Below are 23,163 nucleotides of genomic sequence, written 5' to 3' on the forward strand. Positions count from 1 at the left end.
CAATAGGAGACGGAGGGCAAGCTGCAGTTTCACTCACGCCTGACGTTGATGGCACAGGTTCTGGTTCCTTGCTGGATTAAATTCTATCTACCTTCTTGAAAAAAATTATCCAGTGATGTCTGGGTAGCAGCTCTTTTATTCTCATCATAGATGACACAGTAGCACTGGAGTGCATTCTGAACAGCTGCTGCAACCTTTGTGTATTGTTCTACGTTCGGGTCCTGTGCCTCAAAAACTAACAGTGCCTCCTCAAATAAAGAAAATCCCCTTGCCATTTCCTGCGTCGTGAATCTCTTTGGTTCTTCAGTTACTTCTTCCTCTTGTCTCTCTTCGTCCTTTCTCTCGGCCTCCAATTCCATCAGCTCTTCATTAGTAAGCTCCTCATGTTACACAGCAAGTTCCATCATTATCAGTTGGCACTTCTCAGCAGTACCAGCTATATCACCGCTGCTTTTATGCTTGCTTCTGGACATCCTGGGCTTGAAATAAAGATACTGTATAGAGTACAGTACAGTAAAGTCCACAAAAGCACAACCACTTATAGTGGGTGCATGCATGTGACAACGTACACCAAACACGGGAAGTAACTTACGTGATTGGACATGCGAACACAGGTTCGCATCTTTGAAAGTTTGCAGCTTGAAGGTTCGTATGTAGGGGACTTGCTGTATAGATAATTTTACTATTTTTGTCTTTTAACCTCCCTACTAGCTTTATGTGTGGATGATTTCCTACCTTTCCTGTATGTTTGCCTTTACTGGTGAGCTTTTTAATTTTATAATTTTCTTGTTTCTACTTGTGGCCTTTTCTTTTTTGCCTAGAGAAGTTTCTTCAACATTTGTTGTAAAGCTGGTTTGATGGTGTTGAACTCTTTTAGCTTTTGCTTGTCTGTAAATCTTTTGATCTCTCCATCAAATCTAAAAGAGAGCCTTGCTGGGTAGAGTATTCTTGGTTGTCGGCTTTTCCCCTTTCATCACCTTAAATATGTCATACCACTCCCTTCTGGACTGCAGAGTTTCTGCTGAAAAATCAGCTGATAGCCTTATGGGAGTTCCCTTGTATGTTTTTTGCTGCTTTTCCCTTGCTGCTTTTAATATTCTCTCTTTATCTAATTTTTGTCATTTTGTTTACAATGTGTCTTGGTGTGTTCTTCTTTGGGTTAATCCTGTATGGGACTCTCTTTACTTCCTGGACTTCAGTGACTGTTTCCTGTCCCAGGTTAGGGACGTTTTCAGCTATTATGTCTTCAAATATTTTCTCAGGCGTTTTATCTCTCTCTTCTCCTTCTGGGACCCCTATAATGCAAATATTACTGTACTTGATGTTGACCCAGAAGTCTCTTAAACTGTTCTCATTTCTTTTCATTCTTTTTCCTTCTTTCTGTTCAGCAGCAGTGATTTCCACTACTCTGTCTTCCAGCTTACTGATCCATTCCTTTGTATCATTTAGTCTACTGTTGAGTCTTTCTAGTATATTTTTCATTCAGTTATTGTATTCTTTATCCTGTTTGATTGTTTTTTATATTTTCTAACTCTTTGTTAAAAACTTCTAACTTCTCTGTGTGTCCATTCTTCTTCCGAGTTCTTTGATCATCTTTAGATCATTACTCTGAACTCTTTCTCGAGTAGATTGCCTGTCTCCACTTCACTTAGTTCTTCTTCTGGGGTTTTATCTTGTTCCTTCGTCTGGAACATGTTCCTCTGCTGCCTCACTTTGCCTAAGGTGCTATTTGTTTTTTTATGTCTGTGGTTAGTTACGTTTCTTGACCTTGGAGAAGTGACCCTCTGTAGGAGAGGTCCTATGCATTCCAGTAGTACACTCCCCTCTGGACACCCAAGCAATATGCTCTCTGGGGTCCCCCTAAGAGGGCTGTGTGTGTCCTTCTGTTGTGGCAAGCTAACTATGTGGGTGGTCTGGTAGGCTTTGTTGGCGCCTAGCCTGGTTGGTTGCCAGGCCCTGCTTTGTGTGGATGCTGCTGGCTGCTGGCTAGCAGGGCCTGGTCACTAGGCAGCTGACTGTTGAACCCTAGGAGGTCCTGGGGCTAGTGCTGGCTCACTGATCGGCGAAGTCAGGGTCCAGAAGACTCTGGGGCTGTTGCCCACCCACAGGTGGGTAAAGCTAGGTCCTGGGGTTACTGCTGGAGTACTGGCAGGCAGAGCTGGGTCCTTGAGTCTGGCTGGCTGCAGGGCTCAGGGATCCCAGAGCTAGTGTCAGATCACTGCAGGTAGGGGCTGGGGGAGGGGTCTGGTTCCTGGCACACAGTTGGGTATGGGGTCTGGGGTGTCCTGAAGCTTGCGTTGGCCTGCTAGTAGGCAGGGCCAGAACCCAGCTGGTCCCACGGCAGGGTCTGGCCTGCTATGGGTGAGCTGGGTTCACAGGCTGTGGGATTGTGGTTTTCTTGTGCCTGGTGTCTGCCCCCTGGTGGGTGAGGCTGGTCCAGTGGCTAGTGCAGGCTTCCTGGAGGGCAGGGCTGGTGCCTGCCCACTGCTGGGTGGAGCTGGGTCTTGGCCCTCTAGTGGGCAGGGGCATGTCTAGGGGTGGCTGCGAGCTCAGGAAGACTTTAGGCAGCCTCTCTGCTGATGGATGAAGCTGTGTCCCCACATTCTGTTGTTTGGCTTGAAGCATCCCAGTACTAGTACCTACAGGCTGTTGGGTTGGGCCAGGTCTTGGTGCTAATGAGCTAGAGGGAGGATCCCAAGATAGTGGCCACCAGCAGGAGTGTCCATGCAGTAGATAGTTCCCAAATATGGCTGCCATCAGTGTCTATGTCCCCACGGTGAGTTGCAACCAGCACCCTCCCCCACCTCGCCTCTCTGGGAGACTCTTCAAAACCAGCAGGTAGGTCTGGCCCAGGCTCCTATCAAACTACAGCATTTACCCTGGGTCCCAGTGCATGTGAGATTTTGAATGTGCCCTTTAAGAGTGAAGTCTCTATTTCCACCAGGCCTGTTGGACTCCCCAAATTAAGCCCCTCTGGCCTTCAAAGCCAAATGCTCTGGGGGCTCATCTTCTTGGTGCAGGACCTCCAGTCTGGGGAGCCTGACTTGGGGCTCAGAACTCTCACTCCTGTGGGAGAACCTCTGCAATTATAATTATTCTCCAGTTTGTGGGTTGCTTACATAGAGGAATGGGACTTGATTATATTGTGAGTCTTCCCCTCCTACCCATCTCATTGTGGTTCCTTCTTTATGTCTTTAGTTGTAGAAGATCTTTTCTGGGAGGTTCCAGTCTTTTTTTATCGATGGTTGTTCTGCAGATAGTTGTGATATTGGTGTGCTCGTGAGAGGAGGTGAGCACACCAAGACTCAGGGTCTTTCTACTCTGCCATCTTAACCCCTGAATGTCTCTAAATGCCCTTTAAAAATCCTATTCTAAAGATGTCAATCCAAGTATTCCCTTAAGAGCACCTTAAATCTAGAATTTCCACTTCTACTTTTATTTGGTGACTGGGCATCTCAATTCTATTTCTCAAATGCAAGAATCACAGGAGCAAATTAAAAATAGCCTAGAGCACATAATCTTTAGAAAACATTGCAGTACTCTTTTTGAAATGGATTTCCTAAACAAGTAATCCAAGAACATCCAACTGTACTGTGGCTTGCTCTTAATATGTCTTCCCATCCCTTGAGGAGCCTTTGTGTTACACTACTCCAAACCTGCTGGAATTTTCTGCCTTTGAGATTTTTTAAAAATTATTTAATTAATTTTTGACTGTGTTGGGTCTTCATTGCTGCACACGGCTTTCTCTAGTTGTGGCACACGGGGGCTACTCTTTGTTGTGGTGCACGGGCTTCTCATTGTGGTGGCTTCTCTTGTTGTAGAGCACGGGCTCTAGGTGCACGGGCTTCAGTAGTTGTGGCACGTGGACTCAGTAGTTGTGGCTCACAGGCTCTAGAGCGCAGGCTCAGTAGTTGTGGTGCATGGGCTTAGCTGCTCTGTAACATGTGGGATCTTCCTGGACCAGGGATCGAACCCATGTCCCCTACATTGGCAGGCATATTCTTAACCACTGCACCTCCAGGGAAGTCCCTGACTTTGAGATTTGGTTAATGTCCTGTGCAAGTTATATCACCATTCCTGCAAAAGAAATAAAAGGTTTACTCTTCAGAATAGATCAGTTTTTATTTGCTCTGTGGCTCTTCTCCAACTGGTAACCTTTAGAAAATGTAAACAGACTTCATAAACATTTAGTACTTACTTAAAAAACATAAGAGTTAACCATTTACTAGCGGTCTACTATGTGTGGCATCTGGGACAATGTGGTCAGAGATCAGGGATATGTAACAAAAAGCTGACAGTACATCTGTATGGCATGTACAGTCTTTAAATTAAAAGGTCTGAAATATTAATAGAGGAGTAATGAGGGATAGTGGAATAAAACTGGATTTGGATTCCAAAAACCTATCCTAGGAGACACGGCTTCACTGACAGCTTTGCTCTCTTGGAGCCTGTTTCCTCATCTTTAACAAGGGGATAATAACTGTTTTACCTTCTTAGCTTAGGGCTATTGTGAATATCAGGGAGGAAATAAGTGTGAATCCATTCTGTAAACTAATATGCAAATGCAAGTTATGACTATTTGAAATACTCAACTTGTCTTTATAAATGCCCCTTAGATACCAAAAATTCATATCTTTCACATATAAATTCACTATTAATGTATTTCAGGTTCAACAATAAATATCAAACTCTTGCCATACAATTTTCCACTCAAGTTTTTAAAGTCCAAGTCAAGTTTTTAAACGGAGCCCTGTGATACTCTGTAATGACCTATATGGGAAAAGAATCTAAAAAAGAATAGATGTATGTATATGTATAACTGATTCATTTTGCTGTACAGCAGAAACTAACACAACGTTGTAATCAAATATACTCCAATAAAAATTTAAAAATAAATAAAGTGAGCCGTATGACAACCATGGCAATGAAAGCAAGCCATGCCTTTAGAATAAACCACCTCTGGTGGTCATAGTTCCCTCTGAGGAACTTTTGAGGACAGTGAAGTAATCACTTACCTCAACCCCCAAAGCAACGATTATTTCTTTTAAGCTTTTAAACTCTAGTACAAATTATTAAGAGTATAGGAGACCTTCAAGATGGCAGAGGAGTAAGATGTGGAGATCACCTTCCTCCCCATGAATACATCAGAAATACATCTACACGTGGAACAACTCCTACAGAACACCTACTGAAGGCTGGCAGAAGACCTCAGACTTCCCAAAAGGCAAGAAACTCCCCATGTACCTGGGTAGGGCAAAAGAAAAAAAAAATCAGAGACAAAGGAATAGGGATGGGACCTGCACCTCTGGGAGGGAGCTGTGAAGGAGGAAAAGTTTCCACACACTAGGAAGCCCCTTCACTGGCGGAGACAGGGGATGGCGGGAGGCGGAAGCTTCAGAGCCACGGAGGAGAGTGCAGCAACAGCGGTGCGGAGGGCAAAGCGGAGAGATTCCCACACAGAGGATGGGTGCCGACCAGCACTGACCAGCCCAAGAGGCTTGTCTGCTCACCCGCCAGGGTAGGTCGGGGCTGGGAGCTGAGGCTTGGGCTTTGGTCCGATCCCAGGGAGAGGACTGGGGTTGGCTGCGTGAACACAGCCTGAAGGGGGCTAGTGCACCACAGCTAGCCAGGAGGGAGTCCGGGAAAAAGTCTGGATCGGCCTAAGAGGCAAGAGACCATTGTTTTGGGGTGCGCGAGGAGAGGGGATTCAGAGCACCGCCTAAACGAGCTCCAGAGACCAGCATGAGCCGTGACTATCAGCGCGGACACCAGAGACAGGCACGAGACGCTAAGCCTGCTGCTGCAGCCACCAAGAAGCCTGTGTTCAAGCACAGGTCACTATCCACACCTCCCCTCCCGGGGGCCTGTGCAGCCCGCCACTGCCAGGGTCCCGTGATCCAGGAACAACTTCCCCAGGAGAACACACGGTGCGCCTCAGGCTGTTGCAACATCATGCCAGACTCTGCCACTGCTGGCTCGCCCCACATTCCATACCCCTCCCTCCCCCCGGCCTGAGTGAGCCAGAGCCCCCTAATCAGCTGCTACTTTGACCCCGCCCTGTCTGAATGAAGAACAGACGCCCTCAGGCGACCTACACGCTGAGGCAGGGCCAAATCCAAAACTGAACCCCAGGAGCTGTGCGAACAAAGAAGAGAAAGGGAAATCTCTCCCAGCAGCCTCAGGAGCAGTGGATTAAATCTCCACAATCAACTTGATGTACCCTGCATCTCTGGAATACCTGAGTAGACAACGAGTCATCCCAAAATTGAGGCAGTGGACTTTGGGAGCAACTGTAGACTTGGGGTTTGCTTTCTGCATCTAATTTTTTTCTGGTTTTATGTTTATGTTAGTTTAGTTTTTAGAGTTTATTATCATTGGTAGATTTATTTATTGGTTTGGTTGCTCTCTTCTTTCTTTCTTCTTTTTTTTCTGTTTTTTATTACTTTTTAACTTTTTATTTTAATAACTTTATTTTGTTTTTTTTCTTTCTTTCTTTTTTTCTCCCTTTTCTTCTGAGCGATGTGGCTGAGAGGGTCTTGGTGCTCCAGCCAGTGTCAGGCCTGTGCCTCTGAGGCGAGAGAACCGAGTTTAGGACATTGGTCCACCAGAGACCTCCAGGCTCCATGTAATATCAGGCGGCGAAAACTCTCCCAGATATCTCCATCTAAACGCTAAGACCCAGCTCTACTCAACGGCCAGCAAGCTACAGTGCTGGGCACGCTATGCCAAACAACTAGCAAGACAGGAACACAACCCCACCCATTAGCAGAGAGGCTGCCTAAAATCATAATAAGGTCACAGACACCCCAAAACACACCACTGGATGTGGTCCTGTCCACCAGAAAGACGAGATCCAGCCTCATCCACCAGAACACAGGCACTAGTCCCCTCCACCAGGAAGCCTATACAACCCACTGAACCAACCTTAGCCACTGGGGGCAGACACCAAAAACAACAGGAACTACGAATCTGCAGCCTGTGAAAAGGAGACCCCAAACACAGTAAATTAAGCAAAATGACAAGACAGAGAAACACACAGCAGATGAAGGAGCAAGGTAAAAACCGACCAGACCAAACAAATGAAGAGGAAATAGGCAGTCTACCTGAAAAAGAATTCAGAATAATGATAGTAAATATGATCCAAAATCTTGGAAATAGAATGGAGAAAATACAAGAAATGTTTAACAAGGACCTAGAAGAACTAAACAGCAAACAAACAATGATGAACACCACAATAAATGAAATTAAAAATTCTCTAGAAGGAATCAATAGCAGAATAACTGAGGCAGAAGAAAGGATAAGTGACCTGGAAGATAAAATAGTGGAAATAACTACTGCAGAGCAGAATAAAGAAAAAAGAATGAAAAGAATTGAAGACAGTCTCAGAGACCTCTGGGACAACATTAAACGCACCAACATTCGAATTATAGGGGTCCCAGAAGAAGAAGAGAAAAAGAAAGTGACTGAGGAAATATTTGAAGAGATTATAGTTGAAAACTTCCCTAATATGGGAAAGGAAATAGTCAATAAAGTCCAGGAAGTGCAGAGAGTCCCATACAGCATAAATCCAAGGAGAAACACACCAAGGCACATATTAACCAAACTATCAAAAATTAAATACAAAGAAAAAATATTAAAAGCAGCAAGGGAAAAGCAACAAAGAACATACAAGAGAATCCCCATAAGGTTAACAGCTGATCTTTCAGCCGAAATTCTGCAAGCCAAAAGGGAGTGGCAGGACATATTTAAAGTGATGAAAGGGAAAAACCTACAACCACGATTACTCTACCCAGCAAGGATCTCATTCAGATTTGATGGAAAAATTAAAAGCTTTACAGACAAGCAAAAGCTAAGAGAATTCAGCACCACCAAACCAGCTTTACAACAAATGCTAAAGGAACTTCTCTAGGCAGGAAACACAAGAGAAGGAAAAGATCTGCAATAACAAACCCAAAACAATTAAGAAAATGGTATTAGAAACATACATATTGATAATCATCTTAAATGTAAATGGGTTAAATCCTCCAACCAAAAGACATAGACTGGCTGAATGTATACAAAAACAAGACCCATATATATGCTGTCTACAAGAGACCCACTTCAGACCTAGGGACACATAGAGACTGAAAGTGGGGATGGAAAAAGATGTTCCATGCAAATGGAAATCAAAAGAAAGCTGGACTAGCAATTCTCATATGAGACAAAATAGACTTTAAAATAAAGATTATTACATGAGACAAAGAAGGACACTACATAATGATCAAGGGATCAATCCAAGAAGAAGATATAACAATTGTAAATATTTATGCACCCAACATAGGAGCACCTCAATACATAAGGCAACTGCTAACAGCCATAAAAGGAGAAATCGACAGTAACACGATCATAGTAGGGGACTTTAACACCCCACTTTCACTAATGGACAGATCATCCAAAATGAAAATAAATAAGGAAACACAAGCTTTAAATGATACATTAAACAAGATGGACTTAATTGATATTTATAGGACATTCCATCCAAAAACAACAGAATAAACTTTCTTCTCAAGTGGTCGTGGAACATTCTCCAAGTTAGATCATATCTTGGGTCACAAATCAAGCCTTGGTAAATTTAAGAAAATTGAAATCGTATCAGTTATCTTTTCTGACCACAATGCTATGAGACTAGATATCAATTACAGGAAAAAAATCTGTAAAAAATACAAACATATGGAGGCTTAACAATACACTATTTAATAACCAAGAGATCACTGAAGAAATCAAAGAGGAAATCAAAAAATACCTAGAAACAAATGACAATGAAAACATGACAACCCAAAACCTATTGGATGCAGCAAAAGCAGTTCTAGAAGGGAAGTTTATAGCAATACAATCCTACCTCAAGAAACAAGAAACATCTCAAATAAACAACCTAACCTTGCACCTAAAGCAATTAGAGAAAGAAGAACAAAAAATAACCCCAAAGTTAGCAGAAGGAAAGAAATCATAAAGATCACATCAGAAATAAATGAAAAAGCAATGAAGGAAACAATAGCAAAGATCAATAAAACTAAAAGCTGGTTCTTTGAGAAGATAAACAAAATTGATAAACGATTAGCCAGACTTATCAGGAGAAAAGGGAAGAAGACTCAAATCAATAGAATTAGAAATGGAAAAGGAGAAGTAACAACTGACACTGCAGAAATACAAAGGATCATGAGAGATTACTACAAGGAACTATATACCAATAAAATGGACAACCTGGAAGAAATGGACAAATTCTTAGAAAAGCACAACCTTCCAAGACTGAACCAGGAAGAAATAGAAGATATAAACAGACGAATCACAATCACTGAAATTGAGACTGTGATTAAAAATCTTCCAACAAACAAAAGCCCAGGACCAGATGGCTTCACAGGCGAATTCTCTCAAACGTTTAGAGAAGAGCTAACCCCTATCCTTCTCAAACTCTTCCAAAATATAGCAGAGGGAGGAACACTCCCAAACTCATTCTACGAGGCCACCATCACCCTGGTACCAAAACCAGACAAAGATGTCACAAAAAAAGAAAACTACAGGCCAATATCACTGATGAACATAGATGCAAAAATCCTCAACAAAATACTAGCAAACAGAATCCAGCAACACATTAAAAGGATCATACACCATGATCAAACGGGGTTTATCCCAGGAATGCAAGGATTCTTCAATATACGCAAATCAATGTGATAAACCATATTAACAAATTGAAGGAGAAAAACCATATATGATCATCTCAATAGATGCAGAAAAAGCTTTTGACAAAATTCAACACCCATTTATGATAAAAACTCTCCAGAAAGTAGGCATAGAGGGAACTTACCTTAACATAATAAAGGTCAAATATGACAAACCCACAGCCACCATCGTTCTCAATGGTGAAAAACTGAAACCATTTCCACTAAGATCAGGAGCAAGCCAAGGTTGTCCACTTTCAGCACTATTATTCAACATAGTTTTGGAAGTTTTAGCTACAGCAATCAGAGAAGAAACAGAAGTAAAAGGAATCCAAATTGGAAAAGAAGTAAAGCTGTCACTGTTTGCAGATGACATGATACTATACATAGAGAATCCTACAGATGCTACTAGAAAACTAGAGCTAATCAATTAATTTGGTAAAGTAGCAGGATACAAAATTAATGCACAGAAATCTCTTGCATTCCTATACACTGCTGATGAAAAATCTGAAAGAGAAATTAAGGAAACACTGCCATTTACCATTGCAAGCAAAAGAATAAAATACCTAGGAATAAACCTACCTAAGGAGACAAAAGACCTGTATGCAGAAAACTGTAAGACACTGATGAAAGAAATTAAAGATGATACAAACAGATGGAGAGATATACCATGTTCTCGGATTGGAAGAATCAGCATTGTGAAAATGACTATACTCTCCAAAGCAATCTACCGATTCCATGCAATCCCTATCAAACTACCAATGGCATTTTTCAGAAAACTAGAACAAAAAATTTCACAATTTGTATGGAAACACAAAAGACCCCGAATAGCCAAAGCAATCTTGAGAAAGAAAAACGGAGCTGGAGGAATCAGGCTTCCGGACTTCAGACTATACTACAAAGCTACAGTAATCAAGACAGTATTGTACTGGTGCAAAAACAGAAATATAGATCAGTGGAACAGGATAGAAAGCCCAGAGATAAACCCACGCACCTATGGTCAGCTTATTTTTGATAAAGGAGGCAAGAATATACAGTGTAGAAAAGACAGCCTCTTCAATAAGTGGTGCTAGGAAAACTAGACAGCTACATGTAAAAGAATGAAATTAGAAGACTCCCTAACACCATACACAAAAATAAACTCAAAATGGACTAAAGATCTAAATGTAAGACCAGACACTATAAAACTCCTTAGAGGCAAACATAGGCAGAACACTATGACATAAATCACGGCAAGATCCTTTTTGACCCACCTCCTAGAGAAGTGGAAATAAAAACAAAAATAAACAAATGGGACCTAATGATACTTAAAAGCTTTTGCACAGCAAAGGTAACTATAAACAAGACGAAAAGACAACCCTCAGAATGGAAGAAAATATTTGCAAATGAAGCAACTGGCAAAGGATTAATCTCCAAAATTTACAAGCAGCTCATGCAACTCAGTAACAAAAAAACAAACAACCCAATCCAAAAATGGGCAGAAGACCTCTATAGACATTTCTCCAAAGCAGATATACAGATTGCCAACAAACACATGAAAGGATGCTCAACATCACTAATCATTAGAGGAATGCAAATCAAAACTGCAATGAGGTATCACCGCACACCAGTCAGAATGGCCATCATCAAAAAATCTACAAACAATAAATGCTGGAGAGGGTGTGGAGGAAAGGGAACACTCTTGCACTGTTGGTGGGAATGTAAATTGATACAGCCACTATGGAAAACAGTATGGAGATTCCTTAAAAAACTAAAAATAGAACTACCATAGGACCCAGCAATCCCACTACTGGGCATATACCCTGAGAAAACCATAATTCAAAAAGAGTCATGTACCACAATGTTCATTGCAGCTCTATTTACAATAGCCAGGACATGGAAGCAACCTAAGTGTCCATCGTCAGATGAATGGATAACGAAGATGTGGCACATATATACAATGGAATATTACTCAGACATAAAAAGAAACGAAATTGAGTTATTTGTAGTGAGGTGGATGGACCTAGAGTCTGTCATACAGGGTGAAGTAAGTCAGAAAGAGAAAAACAAATACCATATGCTAACACGTATATATGTAATCTACAAAAAAAAAAAAGGTTCTGAAGAACCTAGGGACAGGACAGGAATAAAGACACAGATGTAGAGAATGGACTTGAGGACAGGGGGAGGGGGAAGGGTGAGCTGAGACGAAGTGAGAGAGTGGCATTGACATATATACACTACCAAATGTAAAATAGGTAGCTAGTGAGAAGCAGCCGCATAGCATAGGGAGATCAGCTCAGCGCTTTGTGACCGCCTAGAGGGGTGGGATAGGGAGGGTGTGAGGGAGACGCAAAAGGGAGGAGATATGGGGATATATGTATATGTATAGCTGATTCACTTTGTTATAAGGCAGTAACTAACACACCATTGTAAAGCAATTATAATCCAATAAAGATGTTAAAAAAAAAAGAGTATAAAGTGTTTGTGCATTTTTAAAGGGAGGGATTGTGACTCCTGTGTTTAAATTGAAGTATAGTTGATTTACAATGTTGTGTTAATTACTGCTGTACAGCAAAGTGCATCTGTTATACACATATATACATTCCTTTTTTAAAATATGTATTTTTTTCCATTATGTTTTATCATGGGATATTGAATATAGTTCTCTGTGCTATTCAGTAGGACCTTGTTGTTTATCCATTCTATATATAAACGCTTATGTCTGCTAACCCAAACCTCCTACTCCATCCCTCCCCCAACCCCCTCCCCCTTGGCAACCACCAGTCTCTTCTCTATGTTAGTGATTCTGTTTCTGTTTCATAGATAAGTTCATTTGTGTCATATTTTAGGTTCCACATATAAGTGGTATCATATGGTATTTGTCTTTATCTTTCTGACTTACTTCACTTAGTATTATAATCTCCAGTTGCATCCATGTTGCTACAAATGACATTATTTTGTTCTTTTTTATGGGTGAATAGTATTCCATTGTATATATGTACCACATCTTCTTTATCCATTAATCTTTTGATGGACATTTAGGTTATTTTCATGGTTGGCTATTGTGAATAGTGCTGTTATGAACATAGGGGTGCAGGTATCTTTTTGAATTATATATTTATCCAGATATATGCCCAGGAGTAGGATTGCTGGATCATACGGTAATTCTACTTTTAGGTTTCTGAGGAACCTCCATACTGTTTTCTACAGTGACTGCACCAACTTACATTCTCACCAATGGTGTAGGAGGTTTCCCTTTTCTGCACACCCTCTCCAGCAGCATTTGTTATTTGTAGACTTTTTAATAATGGCCATTATGACTGGTGTGAGGTGGTACCTCACTGTAGTTTTGATTTGCATTTCTCTAATAATAAGCGATGTTGAGCATCTTTTCTTGTGCCTGCTGGCCATCTATATATCTTCTTTGGAAAAATGTCTATTTACATCACCTGTCCATTTTTGGATTGGGTTGTTCGTTTTTTTGTCGGTGAGTTGTATGAGCTGTTTATATATTTTGGAAATTAAGTCCCTGTTGGTCGCATTGTTTGCAAATATTTTATCCCATTCTGTAGGTTGTCTTTTGGTTTTGTTTATGGTTTTCTTTGCTGTGCAAAAGCATGTAAGTTTGATTAGGTCCCATTTGTTTATTTTTGTTTTATTTCTATTGCCTTGGGAGGCTGACCTAAGAAAACATTGGTACCATTTATGTCAGAGACTGTTTTGCCTATGTTCTCTTCTAGGAGTTTTATGATGTCATGTAATATGTTTAAGTCTTTAAGCCATTTTGAGTTTATTTTTGTGTATGGTGAGAGAGTGTGCTCTCACTTCACTGATTTACAGGCAGCTGTCCAGGTTTCCCAACACCACTTGCTGAAGTGACTTTTTTCCCATTGACTCCTTTGTCGAAGATTAATTGACCATAGGTCTGTGGGTTTATCTCTGAGCTCTCTATTCTGTTCCATTGATCCATATGTCTGTTTTCATGCCAATACCACAGTGTTTTGATTACTGTAGCTTAGTAGTATTGTCTGAAGTCTGGGAGGGTTATGCTTCCTGCTTTGTTCTTTTTCTTCAGGAATACTTTGGCATTTGTGGGTCTTTTATGGTTCCATATGAATTTTAGGACTAGTGAATTCTAGTTCTGTGAAAAATGTCATGGGTAATTTGATAAGGATTGCATTAAATCTGTAGATTGCCCAAAGCACCTATTATTACCATGTCCTTGCTTATCTCCCCAGTCCCACTCCTTCTACATCAAGCTCTGGACACACCCTACTAAACTTCTGATGTTTCTTGTCCACCTGGGGTGTTCACATGTGTAGTTCACAGGGCTGGCTCCTTCTCATCATTCTTCAGATCTCTGCATGCATAAACACATGGAAGAACATGTGGGTGGTGGTCTTCTGGTTTAGTGGCTCATTACCACATTGTAGTCTTATTTCCTAGCTGGAAGTGTTTGGACTTTCTACACTTTTATCTTGACTGTTTTGTGATTGTTTTCCTAGATTTAAATTTTTGATGACTGAGAAGTGAAATATCATGAAAAAAATCTAGGAATACTGGAACTCAGTCTACTACCTAATATTTTAGCTACATTTTAGAAAATACAGTCCAATAAACTGGTTTATAAATTACCAGACACAAAAGATCAAACCTTCAACACTTCATTCATTAACAAAAGCTGATTCTGTGACTACTATATGCATGTTTCCAAAACAGAGCTCTTCTGATATGGGAGGGAATTCTGCCTAGGATTTCCTTCCTATTTCCATGATTAAAACTCTGCCAGGCATGCTTACTGAAGGCTGACCATGGTGATCAGTTACTGGAAATCTGTTTGGGGGACCCTGCACAACAATCTTTGCAGAGCTAGTTTTGGTTAATTTGTTTCTGACACACCTGTTCTGTATTTATCAGAGGGAGGTCATTGTTCCATAGGTTATGACAATGAAGGGAGCTGATGTATATAAGGACAGAGCTAGCTACCGCCATTTCATGAAGAGGATGGAAATCTTGCTGGGTTCCTCCATGTTAGGGATAAAATTTATCTAGGATTCATAAGGAACACTATGAATGTGGATGCACTATTTCTATAGCCATATCCTTCTGTGAAGTATTTGACAGAGAACAGTGTACAAAGTTGCCAGGCCCCCTTGCAAACAACTCAGAGGCCTTCAGGTTTGACCCGTTTTACTCTCTCTTCTCAAAGGACAGAAAAGGAGGTTCAAAAGGTTTATAATTCACCAAGCACTCAGCACCCAGTCTCTCAATCTAAGCTTTCCTAAAAAAACCTAAAGTGGGTAAGAAACTTACTTTTTCATAATTATAAAAAGCTAGTAAATATGCACTATGTATCAGAAGAAATAATGTTGAAAACTGAGCAAGAGCTCTGGTGTCACCAATTTTTAATATTCAGGGTCCAGAGAGCAAGTTCATGATGAGCATTTTGCTTGTGACTGAAGTGAAAGGCAAAACTACATTTTTTGTACCTCAAGCAGATCACCTTATAAACAGAATAAATCAAGTAAATGGATACATAGTTACTAAGAAATACTTACCTGTTAATTCACAACAGACAGGAGCAGTTACCCGTGGCCTGAGGACAACTGGGGCGCCCTGAGACCCATTCAGGGGACCTGCGAGGTTCTACCTTTTCCAACCACATATTTCTGAGGCCTGACTTTTTTCATGTATTTCCACCAAAACAACATGGCACAGCAGATCGAATGCAGAAGCAGGTAAGAGAATCCAGCTGTATTCTACTAAGCCAGGTAATAAAGAGATTTTCAGAAATGTAAAACAATGCCACTCTTCTCACAGATTTTTATTTTGAAAAAGTTTTTAATAAAATTGTAATTTGGCAGGTGATGGGCTTGTTACTATAAAACCAATTAATATTTTTAAAGTTTCTCACCTTTTATTTGTTAATATTAACAGATATGACCCACATAAACAAAAGCTCTTTGGGGTCCTCATTAGTTGTTAATGGCATTAAGGGCGTCCTGAGGTCAAACTGTTCCATATACCAACTCTAAGCACTCTTATCTCAAATGGAAGAAATGTGCTTGGAGCATTTAAAGAACACAGATGGACAGTTCAGAAAAATCAAATGGAAATGTAGGGTTCCATAGTCCAGGACTCAGTTATTTAAAGTAATGACATTTATGATTTTTATTTTTTTGGCCACACCGCGCAGCTTGCAGGGTCTTAGTTCCCTGACCAGGGATTGAACCCCAGGCCACCGCAGTGAAAGCGCCGAGTCCTAACCACTGGACCTCCAAGGAATTCCTGACACTTGTTTTTAAGGGTAACAAATGAAAATTATGTTTGCTCATCAGGACTTTCAAATCCATTCAAAATCCCTGGGAAACTAAGCATCTGAATTGGCTGCATGCTGATTCCCCCCCACCCCCACTGGGGTAAGCCAGTGCAGTGTGAAGGGGTGCTAGGAGCTGCTTATTATGTCTGTGAGAGCAGTGCATTAGCAAGGCTGCCATTTTCATAGAAGGAAGACGCATAAGAATTAAGGTCATAATGAGTTAAAAGTAAACATAAAATCCTCTTTTAGGGACTTCCCTGGTGGTCCAGTGGTTGGGACTCTGTGCTTCCACTGCAGGGGGTGTGGGTTTGATCCCTGTTTGGGGAACTAAGATCCTGCAAGCAGCCAAAAAAAAAAAAAAAAAAAAGAAAAAGAGAGAAAATAATCCTCTTTTATGTTTTTGTTTTTTAAGTTTTTACATCAGATTGCTTCTCTGGATATTAGAATAACAAGATCTTAGTCAAGAAAATTGCAAGAAGTCAATAGAAAAATTGAGATCTCTACTGCTTCTAAAAGCTGAGAACATTCTGAGGGTTATTTGTGTGGCAAGTCAAGAGCTCACTTTCATAGTTCTCTCCCTCACATCTGCACTAATGTGGTAAGTATAAGTGAGTCAATACATTCACAAAGCAGCTCGTTTACAATTTGCTTGTCGGTTAAAAAAAGAAAGAATTCAATACAGGCAGATAGGAAAATCCTCAATTAGAAATCAGCTTAATAACAGTCTCTCAGGCTTTTATTTTTAAACTGTTTTTTTTTTTTGGCTGCACTGGGTCTTCGTTGCTGCGCGCAGGCTTTCTCTAGTTGCGGCGAGCAGGGGCTACTCTTCATTGTGGTGTGGCGGCTTCTCTTGTTGCAGAGCACGGGCTCTAGGCGTACAGACTTCGGTAGTTGTGGCATGCGGGCGCAGTATTTGTGGCTCGTGGGCTCTAGAGCACAGGCTCAGTAGTTGTGGTGCACGGGCTCAGTAGTTGTGGCTCACGGGCTTAGTTGCTGCACAGCACGTGGGATCTTCCTGGACCAGGGCTCGAACCCGTGTCGCCTGCATTGGCAGGTGGATTCTTAACCACTGCGCCACCAGGGAAGTCCCTCTCAGGCTTTCTTAACTACACACTCCTTTTAGGAGTATGAGGTTTTTGGGTTTGCTATGCAGATTAAATGACATGCATGTGAAACGGTTAGCACAGTGACTGGCACATAGGAAGTTCCTCATATGTAAGCACATTTGCATAAATAATAAAAATGAGAGGCAGAGAAACATTTACAGCATATATATGTCAGTGCTGCTGATCTCACTTATTTTAATTATCCAACACTTCCAGATTTTAAGTTATTTTTAGAAAAAATGTATTAGGGCCCAGAAAAGATCAATTGATTTAAGGTGTCACACAGACAGTGAGGTGTTGAAATGGGATTAGATCTGTCTGCTTCCAAGTCCATGCTCTTTCCACAATGCAGTGTTGTCTCCCAGGAGAGCTGAAATACGAAGCCAGTTTATTTCAGAAATCTATTTACCGTTAAGGTGTGTTCTGTGCTTAGGACAGTTAGCTTTATTTTACTGTTTCAAAAATATTTGAGAAGAAAAAAGTATTAACCCTTCCCTCCCAAATATTAACCCTTCCCAAATATAAGTAACTGTAGGCCTCAACTTATTAGTGACTAGCTCCTAACCAACAGCATTATGGGTTTCAGGCAATGTATTTTAAACAAAAAAGTAGACATCCCAAGTACTGTACAAGAACACTGTATCTATTTATGGTTCCTGAAGATCATATCAGAGAAGTAAAAAACATTTTAAGAGGGAAAAAAATGAATATGGAATGGCAGGGGAGATTCACACATTATATGTAAATTGCAAGAACAGTAACTAATTCCCCTTCTCTCCCCAAAATAGTAGGCAAAATGAAAAACAGATACAACAGAGAAGCTATTGAAAAAGGAAAGAAGTACAGGATGGGCAAAAGGGAGCCCAACAGATTATTAAAGAAGAGTATTTTCTTGCCAGCTCCAAACTATTTTGGGGTATTCAGACCTTTCTTTAGGTATCACTTAATAACCCCTTCAGAGACAAGTCATTAAATTGAATGGAACCCCAATGAGGCAATTCTTGTTTTCCTCTTTCATGGGCTCTGAAACAAAAAATACTGGTAAGATAGCAGACTGTATGCTGAGGTACAGTAATAACTAAGGTAGGGGTTCCCTTCTGTCTTCAGAATACAACATTGGAAGAAGGCATAGTAGTAAAGAAAATGCTTTAGAAATAAATCAGTTTTATTAGAAAGAAATTTTAAACACGAAAGTTTAGAAACAAAATATTTATTTCCTTTAAGAATCATACATATTTGAAAAGGTGATGCCATACCTCTCAATTTAAAGAAAACATTCATTTAAGATTGCGGGTTTTAAATATCAGTGAAGATATTCTCCAAGCTGCCACCAGAGCCTGGCTTGATTGCTCTGAAGTAACAACACTTGAAAGCTCCTATTCTTTGAAACTAATTTAAACACATTGAATTGTTGAAAGATTAAAAACCACAGTCAGCTAATTACACTCTCTCTCATCTCTTATTCAGCAAATGAATCACTTTTCATTACCACTTAGCTGAAGTACATGAATTTCTGCCTAATTAGAAATGTTGTAGATGGAACATTAGCAAGAATGGAGCAGGTCAGGATATCTTTGCTGCTTCATTTTTAATTCCTAACAGCAGAGTCTGATAGGAAGGAATAGAGAAGTCATTAAATAATTTTAAATTATTTATAAAAATTACTTTGCCCAAATTATAATTATTTTTTCCCCAAATGGTCTCAAATGTCTAACATAATGAAAGAAAAAGCAGTTCAACATTGATTTTAATGAACATTTTAATGTTATGTATAACAGAACTATATTATGAATACAATGGAAACAAAGTTTTATCAATTTAATAAAAAAAATTTCAACACAAAGTGGGGAGGTAATAATTTGATGCCTATATTATAGTATTTATTTTAAAAAATATTCCCAGCTTGAGGGTGAAACAATTTTGCATTCCAAACTCTAGAATCATGATTTTCATGTGACCTTAATGCAGAAATACAGCAGGAAAACAAAAACATTTTAATTAATTTCCTTTATTTGCCATTAAATCAATAAAATCTTTGACTGCTACAGGTCTCCTTTAATAATATATATATTTAACTCCTCTCTATTGGAACCATATTGCTAATGCCATATTATATACACTCAAAACCAAAACAATACCGTATAAAATCTAAAAGCCAACATTGTTGAGTTCTAACATTTATATTTAAGGTCTTAATGGATTTTTACCCTTTTCAATTTTTTGAAAAGACACCAAAAAAAAATAAATATTTTTCTTTTTGACTGTTCCTGACTATTACATGGTGCCTACAGGGATAAACACAGAAGGAAGCCTTGCCAAGTTATCACTGCAAAGTGTAAATAATGACTGCTAAGAACAAATAAAAATACTGGAGGTTTTTTTTCTCTTTTCTTTTAAAGGAAACCATAGAGCAGTCCTGAAAAAAATATTTTTCCGAGTTCTGCACAGGATAATTATAGCAGAAGAAATGGGAAAATCCCATAGCTATCACCAATTGCTTAAAGAGGTTTTGTTACAATAAAAATTTGGATAGTATAATAGCAGTATTGCTGGAACATTAGCAAAAGTATATACATTCCAGTTACCTTTGATTTAGCCATAATCACATATGTATGCCGTTTTTGGACAAAAATATATATTTTTATAAAAAACTGATCATCCAACTTTAATGATTTCATATATGGACTCAAGAGTGGTAGTAAAAGGAACAGACCCAATTGTGACAAGGCGATTCAGGGACAGAAAAATCAAGTTCTTCAGGAAAAGAAAAGTATAAAATTAGAGATTCAAACAAACACATTTATTCAGCCCTATTCTAGTATTCCCACATATTATGATATTAAAATGGGCTCCTCAATTTATAAAGGCTTTCAGTGGTCTCACTACCCCATTTGTGGTCTTGTCTCACTGGGAAAAATGATTCTGACTGCCTCATCCGAAGTGCCCTTGCTTGGCCATCTGAAATACTAGATATTTCGCTTTTATAAAACGACCTTTTTGGTTCTTAATGTAGGTTTATTTTAATTAATTGATGAAAGAAAGGGGAGTTGACTAGCATTTTCCATCCCAACATCACCTATCTGCACCACTAAAAATCCTTCATTCAATCTGCTCCTTTACAATCTCTTATTTGCTAAAGTTGGCGAAATTTGCAAAGGCATCTTGCTTGGGTTGCACAGTTCCAGAAGTCATGGCTAAGTTGGGCATGCCCATTCCCATTGTGCCTGTCAGGCCCATCCCAGCAGTTGACATCCCTATGTTCATGTTCATGCCCATCATGCTCTGGTTCATCATTGGACTATTTCCAAGAGGGGCCATTCCCATGGTGCCAGTCATCACACTGGGCATGCTCATAGGCATGGGTCCCCCCATCAGAGGGTTAGTTTGGGGCCGGACAGGAAGCATGTTCGATGGAGAACTGAGGTTTACAGCTCCGAAACTTTGGGTCATCACATTCATAGGCTGTTGCATATCTAACAGAAGAAAAGAGACAAAAGAACTTTATCACACTGAATTCTTAGATTCACAGAGCAGAAAAATACAATTTTCCTGACCATCAATACTTGTAAGCTCCAATAAAATTACTTTATAGTGATTTTTTATAAGAGAAGTCAATTAACTTGTATTGTTTACTCTTGAGAAATGTTCAGTGGCTGTTAGCTCTGATTTCCCCAAGATGTAGCAACAGTAAGAGTGGGCTGGCGGAAAACATCAGGCACTTTAAAACCATTCCTATAAAATCTATTACTGAATCCGACCTAACAAGTTGTCAAGAGCTACTGTGTATCAAAAACCTTAAAAAGTTTATATCCTTTGACTCACTCTATTTTTAGAACATTATATTAAGGGGAAAAAATCACAAGTAAAAAGATTTATACAAAACCATGGAGTTATTTATAATAGGAAAAAGCTGGAAACAACAGAAATAACCAACAATAGAGGAACTGCACACTCATATGATGGATAACTATAAAGATCCAAAAATCATGCTTTCTTTCTTTAAGAATATTCAACAGAAAAAACAATAATGTTGAATATGAACTGCAAGAAACAAAATATAGACAGAATGATCTCAAGTATTAAAAATGTGGTTAGAAAAGACGGACTATGAAGAAATATGAATTAATGGTGATTATCCCTGGATTATGGAGTTCAGATGATTTTTGTTTCTTGACATATCTGCCTATATTAAAAATTTTTTCTCAACAAATACTTTTATTTTAGTGATCAGGCTCCCAAAACTCACCACCATACAATAAATGTTACCATGTCAAGAGCAGAATACAAAGCAATTCAATGTGCCAGGAGGGATACCAGGTATTATGTGAAAAAAATCTTAAGTGAATACACAGTTGCTTTCAGTACAGTTTTATTTCATGGCTTGAAGTAGTCCCGGCATAAGGGCAAAGGATTACAAGTACACAAAGAAATGGGATGTCTTGCAGTAACTTACTCTGTTGCTGAATCATTGTATTGAGCGATGGCTGCTGGGGTTTGGAAGGCTGCATACCAGGTAGTAAGTTGTCTAGGCTGATGTTTACACTGGGGTCAGACCAAGTAGAGGGCAGGGTTTTGCTGACTGACTTCTGGACCATATCTGTATTCTGATTATAGAGAGGATTAGGCTTCTGCAGCACTGTGCTAACATTTTGCAAAGGCTGGAAAATAGAAAAATGCTCTAAAAATTAAGCATCTGCTCTATAAAGATTACCAGATGGCAATTTAATCATAGTAACTCCAAATATATACTAGACTTTGTAATAAACTCTTGAAACCAATAAGAACCACAAATGTTCTACATTAAGGTCTTCAATATCCTGAATCACCAGCTTCCCATAATATTTCTCTGAAGTCCAAATCATGTTTGGGGTGGGGAAAAAACTAACATATTTACACTAACAGTTATCCTCCCATCACCCCAAGTCTAGAAGCCACAATCCTGGGGCAACTATTAACTTCGGGTTAGTACAACTTTAAGGAAATATACAAGTGGAAATTTATTCTTACAAAATGGAATTCGGGGTATGATTTCTCATGTTAAAAAAACAAAACCATCAAAACAGCAAATTATATTCCACATAACCTGACCGACATATCCCTGCTCCATGTGTATTTCTATTGCCTAAAGCAAGCAACACTAGTGGCATCTGATACAGTATGGACCAATACAGAAGAAAGGAGAAATTCAGGAAAAAGCAGCAGAGGAGCCTGGTAGTTACTACCAGAATAACTGTAACAAGGACAGAAAAAGGGTAATAAATACGAATAGGAGGAATAATTAAAAATGGACCAATGCAAAGACTCACAACACAGCTGCAATTAAGATTGCAAATTAGTAGATTGGCTTTATGCTTAGACCATATGAAAGAAACAGAGAAAACTGGCTTGAGCTTGTTCAGTTCAATTTAATGGTACTGGTATGGCTTTCATGTCCTTTTTCTTAATGTTAGGTCTAATATCTGTTATACAGATCAGTCACCTTTCTGCTTCTTTCTTCTCTTCCTTCATCCTAACACCCAAAATAGGAGAATCTACATATTAAAATGAATAATTAGCATCATAAACAAATATTCCAAATAGCCTGAGTCAAAAATAGCAAGTTCCTGGTACAACTCAGACACATATATTCTGCACTTGTTTGAATTCTAAGCTAGTATTAGGTAATTTAGATTTAATTTTAAAAAGTGAATTTAAAAGTTCCTGTTTAGTTATTTTCCTTTATGAAAATAAGAGTTGAAAGAAGAGTCTATATAAACATCATATAATGTAGAGCAGGTCCAGAATAGGGAAGAACATTCATTATTTTAGAGAATAATTTTCTATATTAGCAATATATCTCTATTCCTTCTTCTTCTCTTTTTTTTAATATCTTTAATTTTTTATTTTTAGGCCGTGCTGCACGGCACACGGGATCTTGGTTCCCCAACCAGGGACCGAACCCACACGCCCTGCAGTGGAAACGCAGAGTCTTAACCACTGGGCCACCAGGGAACTCCTCTATTCCTTCTTCTTAAAAACAATTTTTTAAACTATTAAATTCCAATTTGTTTATTAGTTCAAT

General features: G+C 39.4%; 1 protein-coding gene and 1 long non-coding RNA gene across 10 annotated transcripts in view; one reads left to right on the forward strand and one right to left on the reverse strand.

Moving 5' to 3' along the window:
* The first annotated feature begins 419 nt into the window (after window positions 1–419).
* Window positions 420–22,857, forward strand: LOC118892200. The gene is made up of 4 exons (XR_005019255.1): window positions 420–496; window positions 2,700–2,702; window positions 20,879–20,885; window positions 22,846–22,857. It is a non-coding gene; the product is annotated as an uncharacterized LOC118892200 (long non-coding RNA).
* The window catches only part of CLINT1 (clathrin interactor 1), a 66,749-nt gene continuing 62,429 nt past the window's right edge, over window positions 18,844–23,163 (reverse strand). For 6 of the 9 annotated variants that reach the window (XM_036846505.1, XM_036846512.1, XM_036846506.1 and 3 more), the window contains 2 exons: window positions 21,556–21,760; window positions 18,844–20,575 (listed from right to left, as the gene is read on the reverse strand). In XM_036846505.1, coding sequence (XP_036702400.1) covers window positions 20,229–20,575; window positions 21,556–21,760 — 552 coding nt within the window. In that variant the 3' untranslated portion in view covers window positions 18,844–20,228. The remainder of the gene's footprint in view (window positions 20,576–21,555; window positions 21,761–23,163) is intronic. The other 3 variants (XM_036846515.1, XM_036846511.1, XM_036846507.1) reach the window with 1 other exon arrangement.

The sequence above is a fragment of the Balaenoptera musculus genome, chromosome 3 (assembly GCF_009873245.2).
Source record: "Balaenoptera musculus isolate JJ_BM4_2016_0621 chromosome 3, mBalMus1.pri.v3, whole genome shotgun sequence".
Lineage (NCBI taxonomy): Eukaryota > Metazoa > Chordata > Mammalia > Artiodactyla > Balaenopteridae > Balaenoptera > Balaenoptera musculus.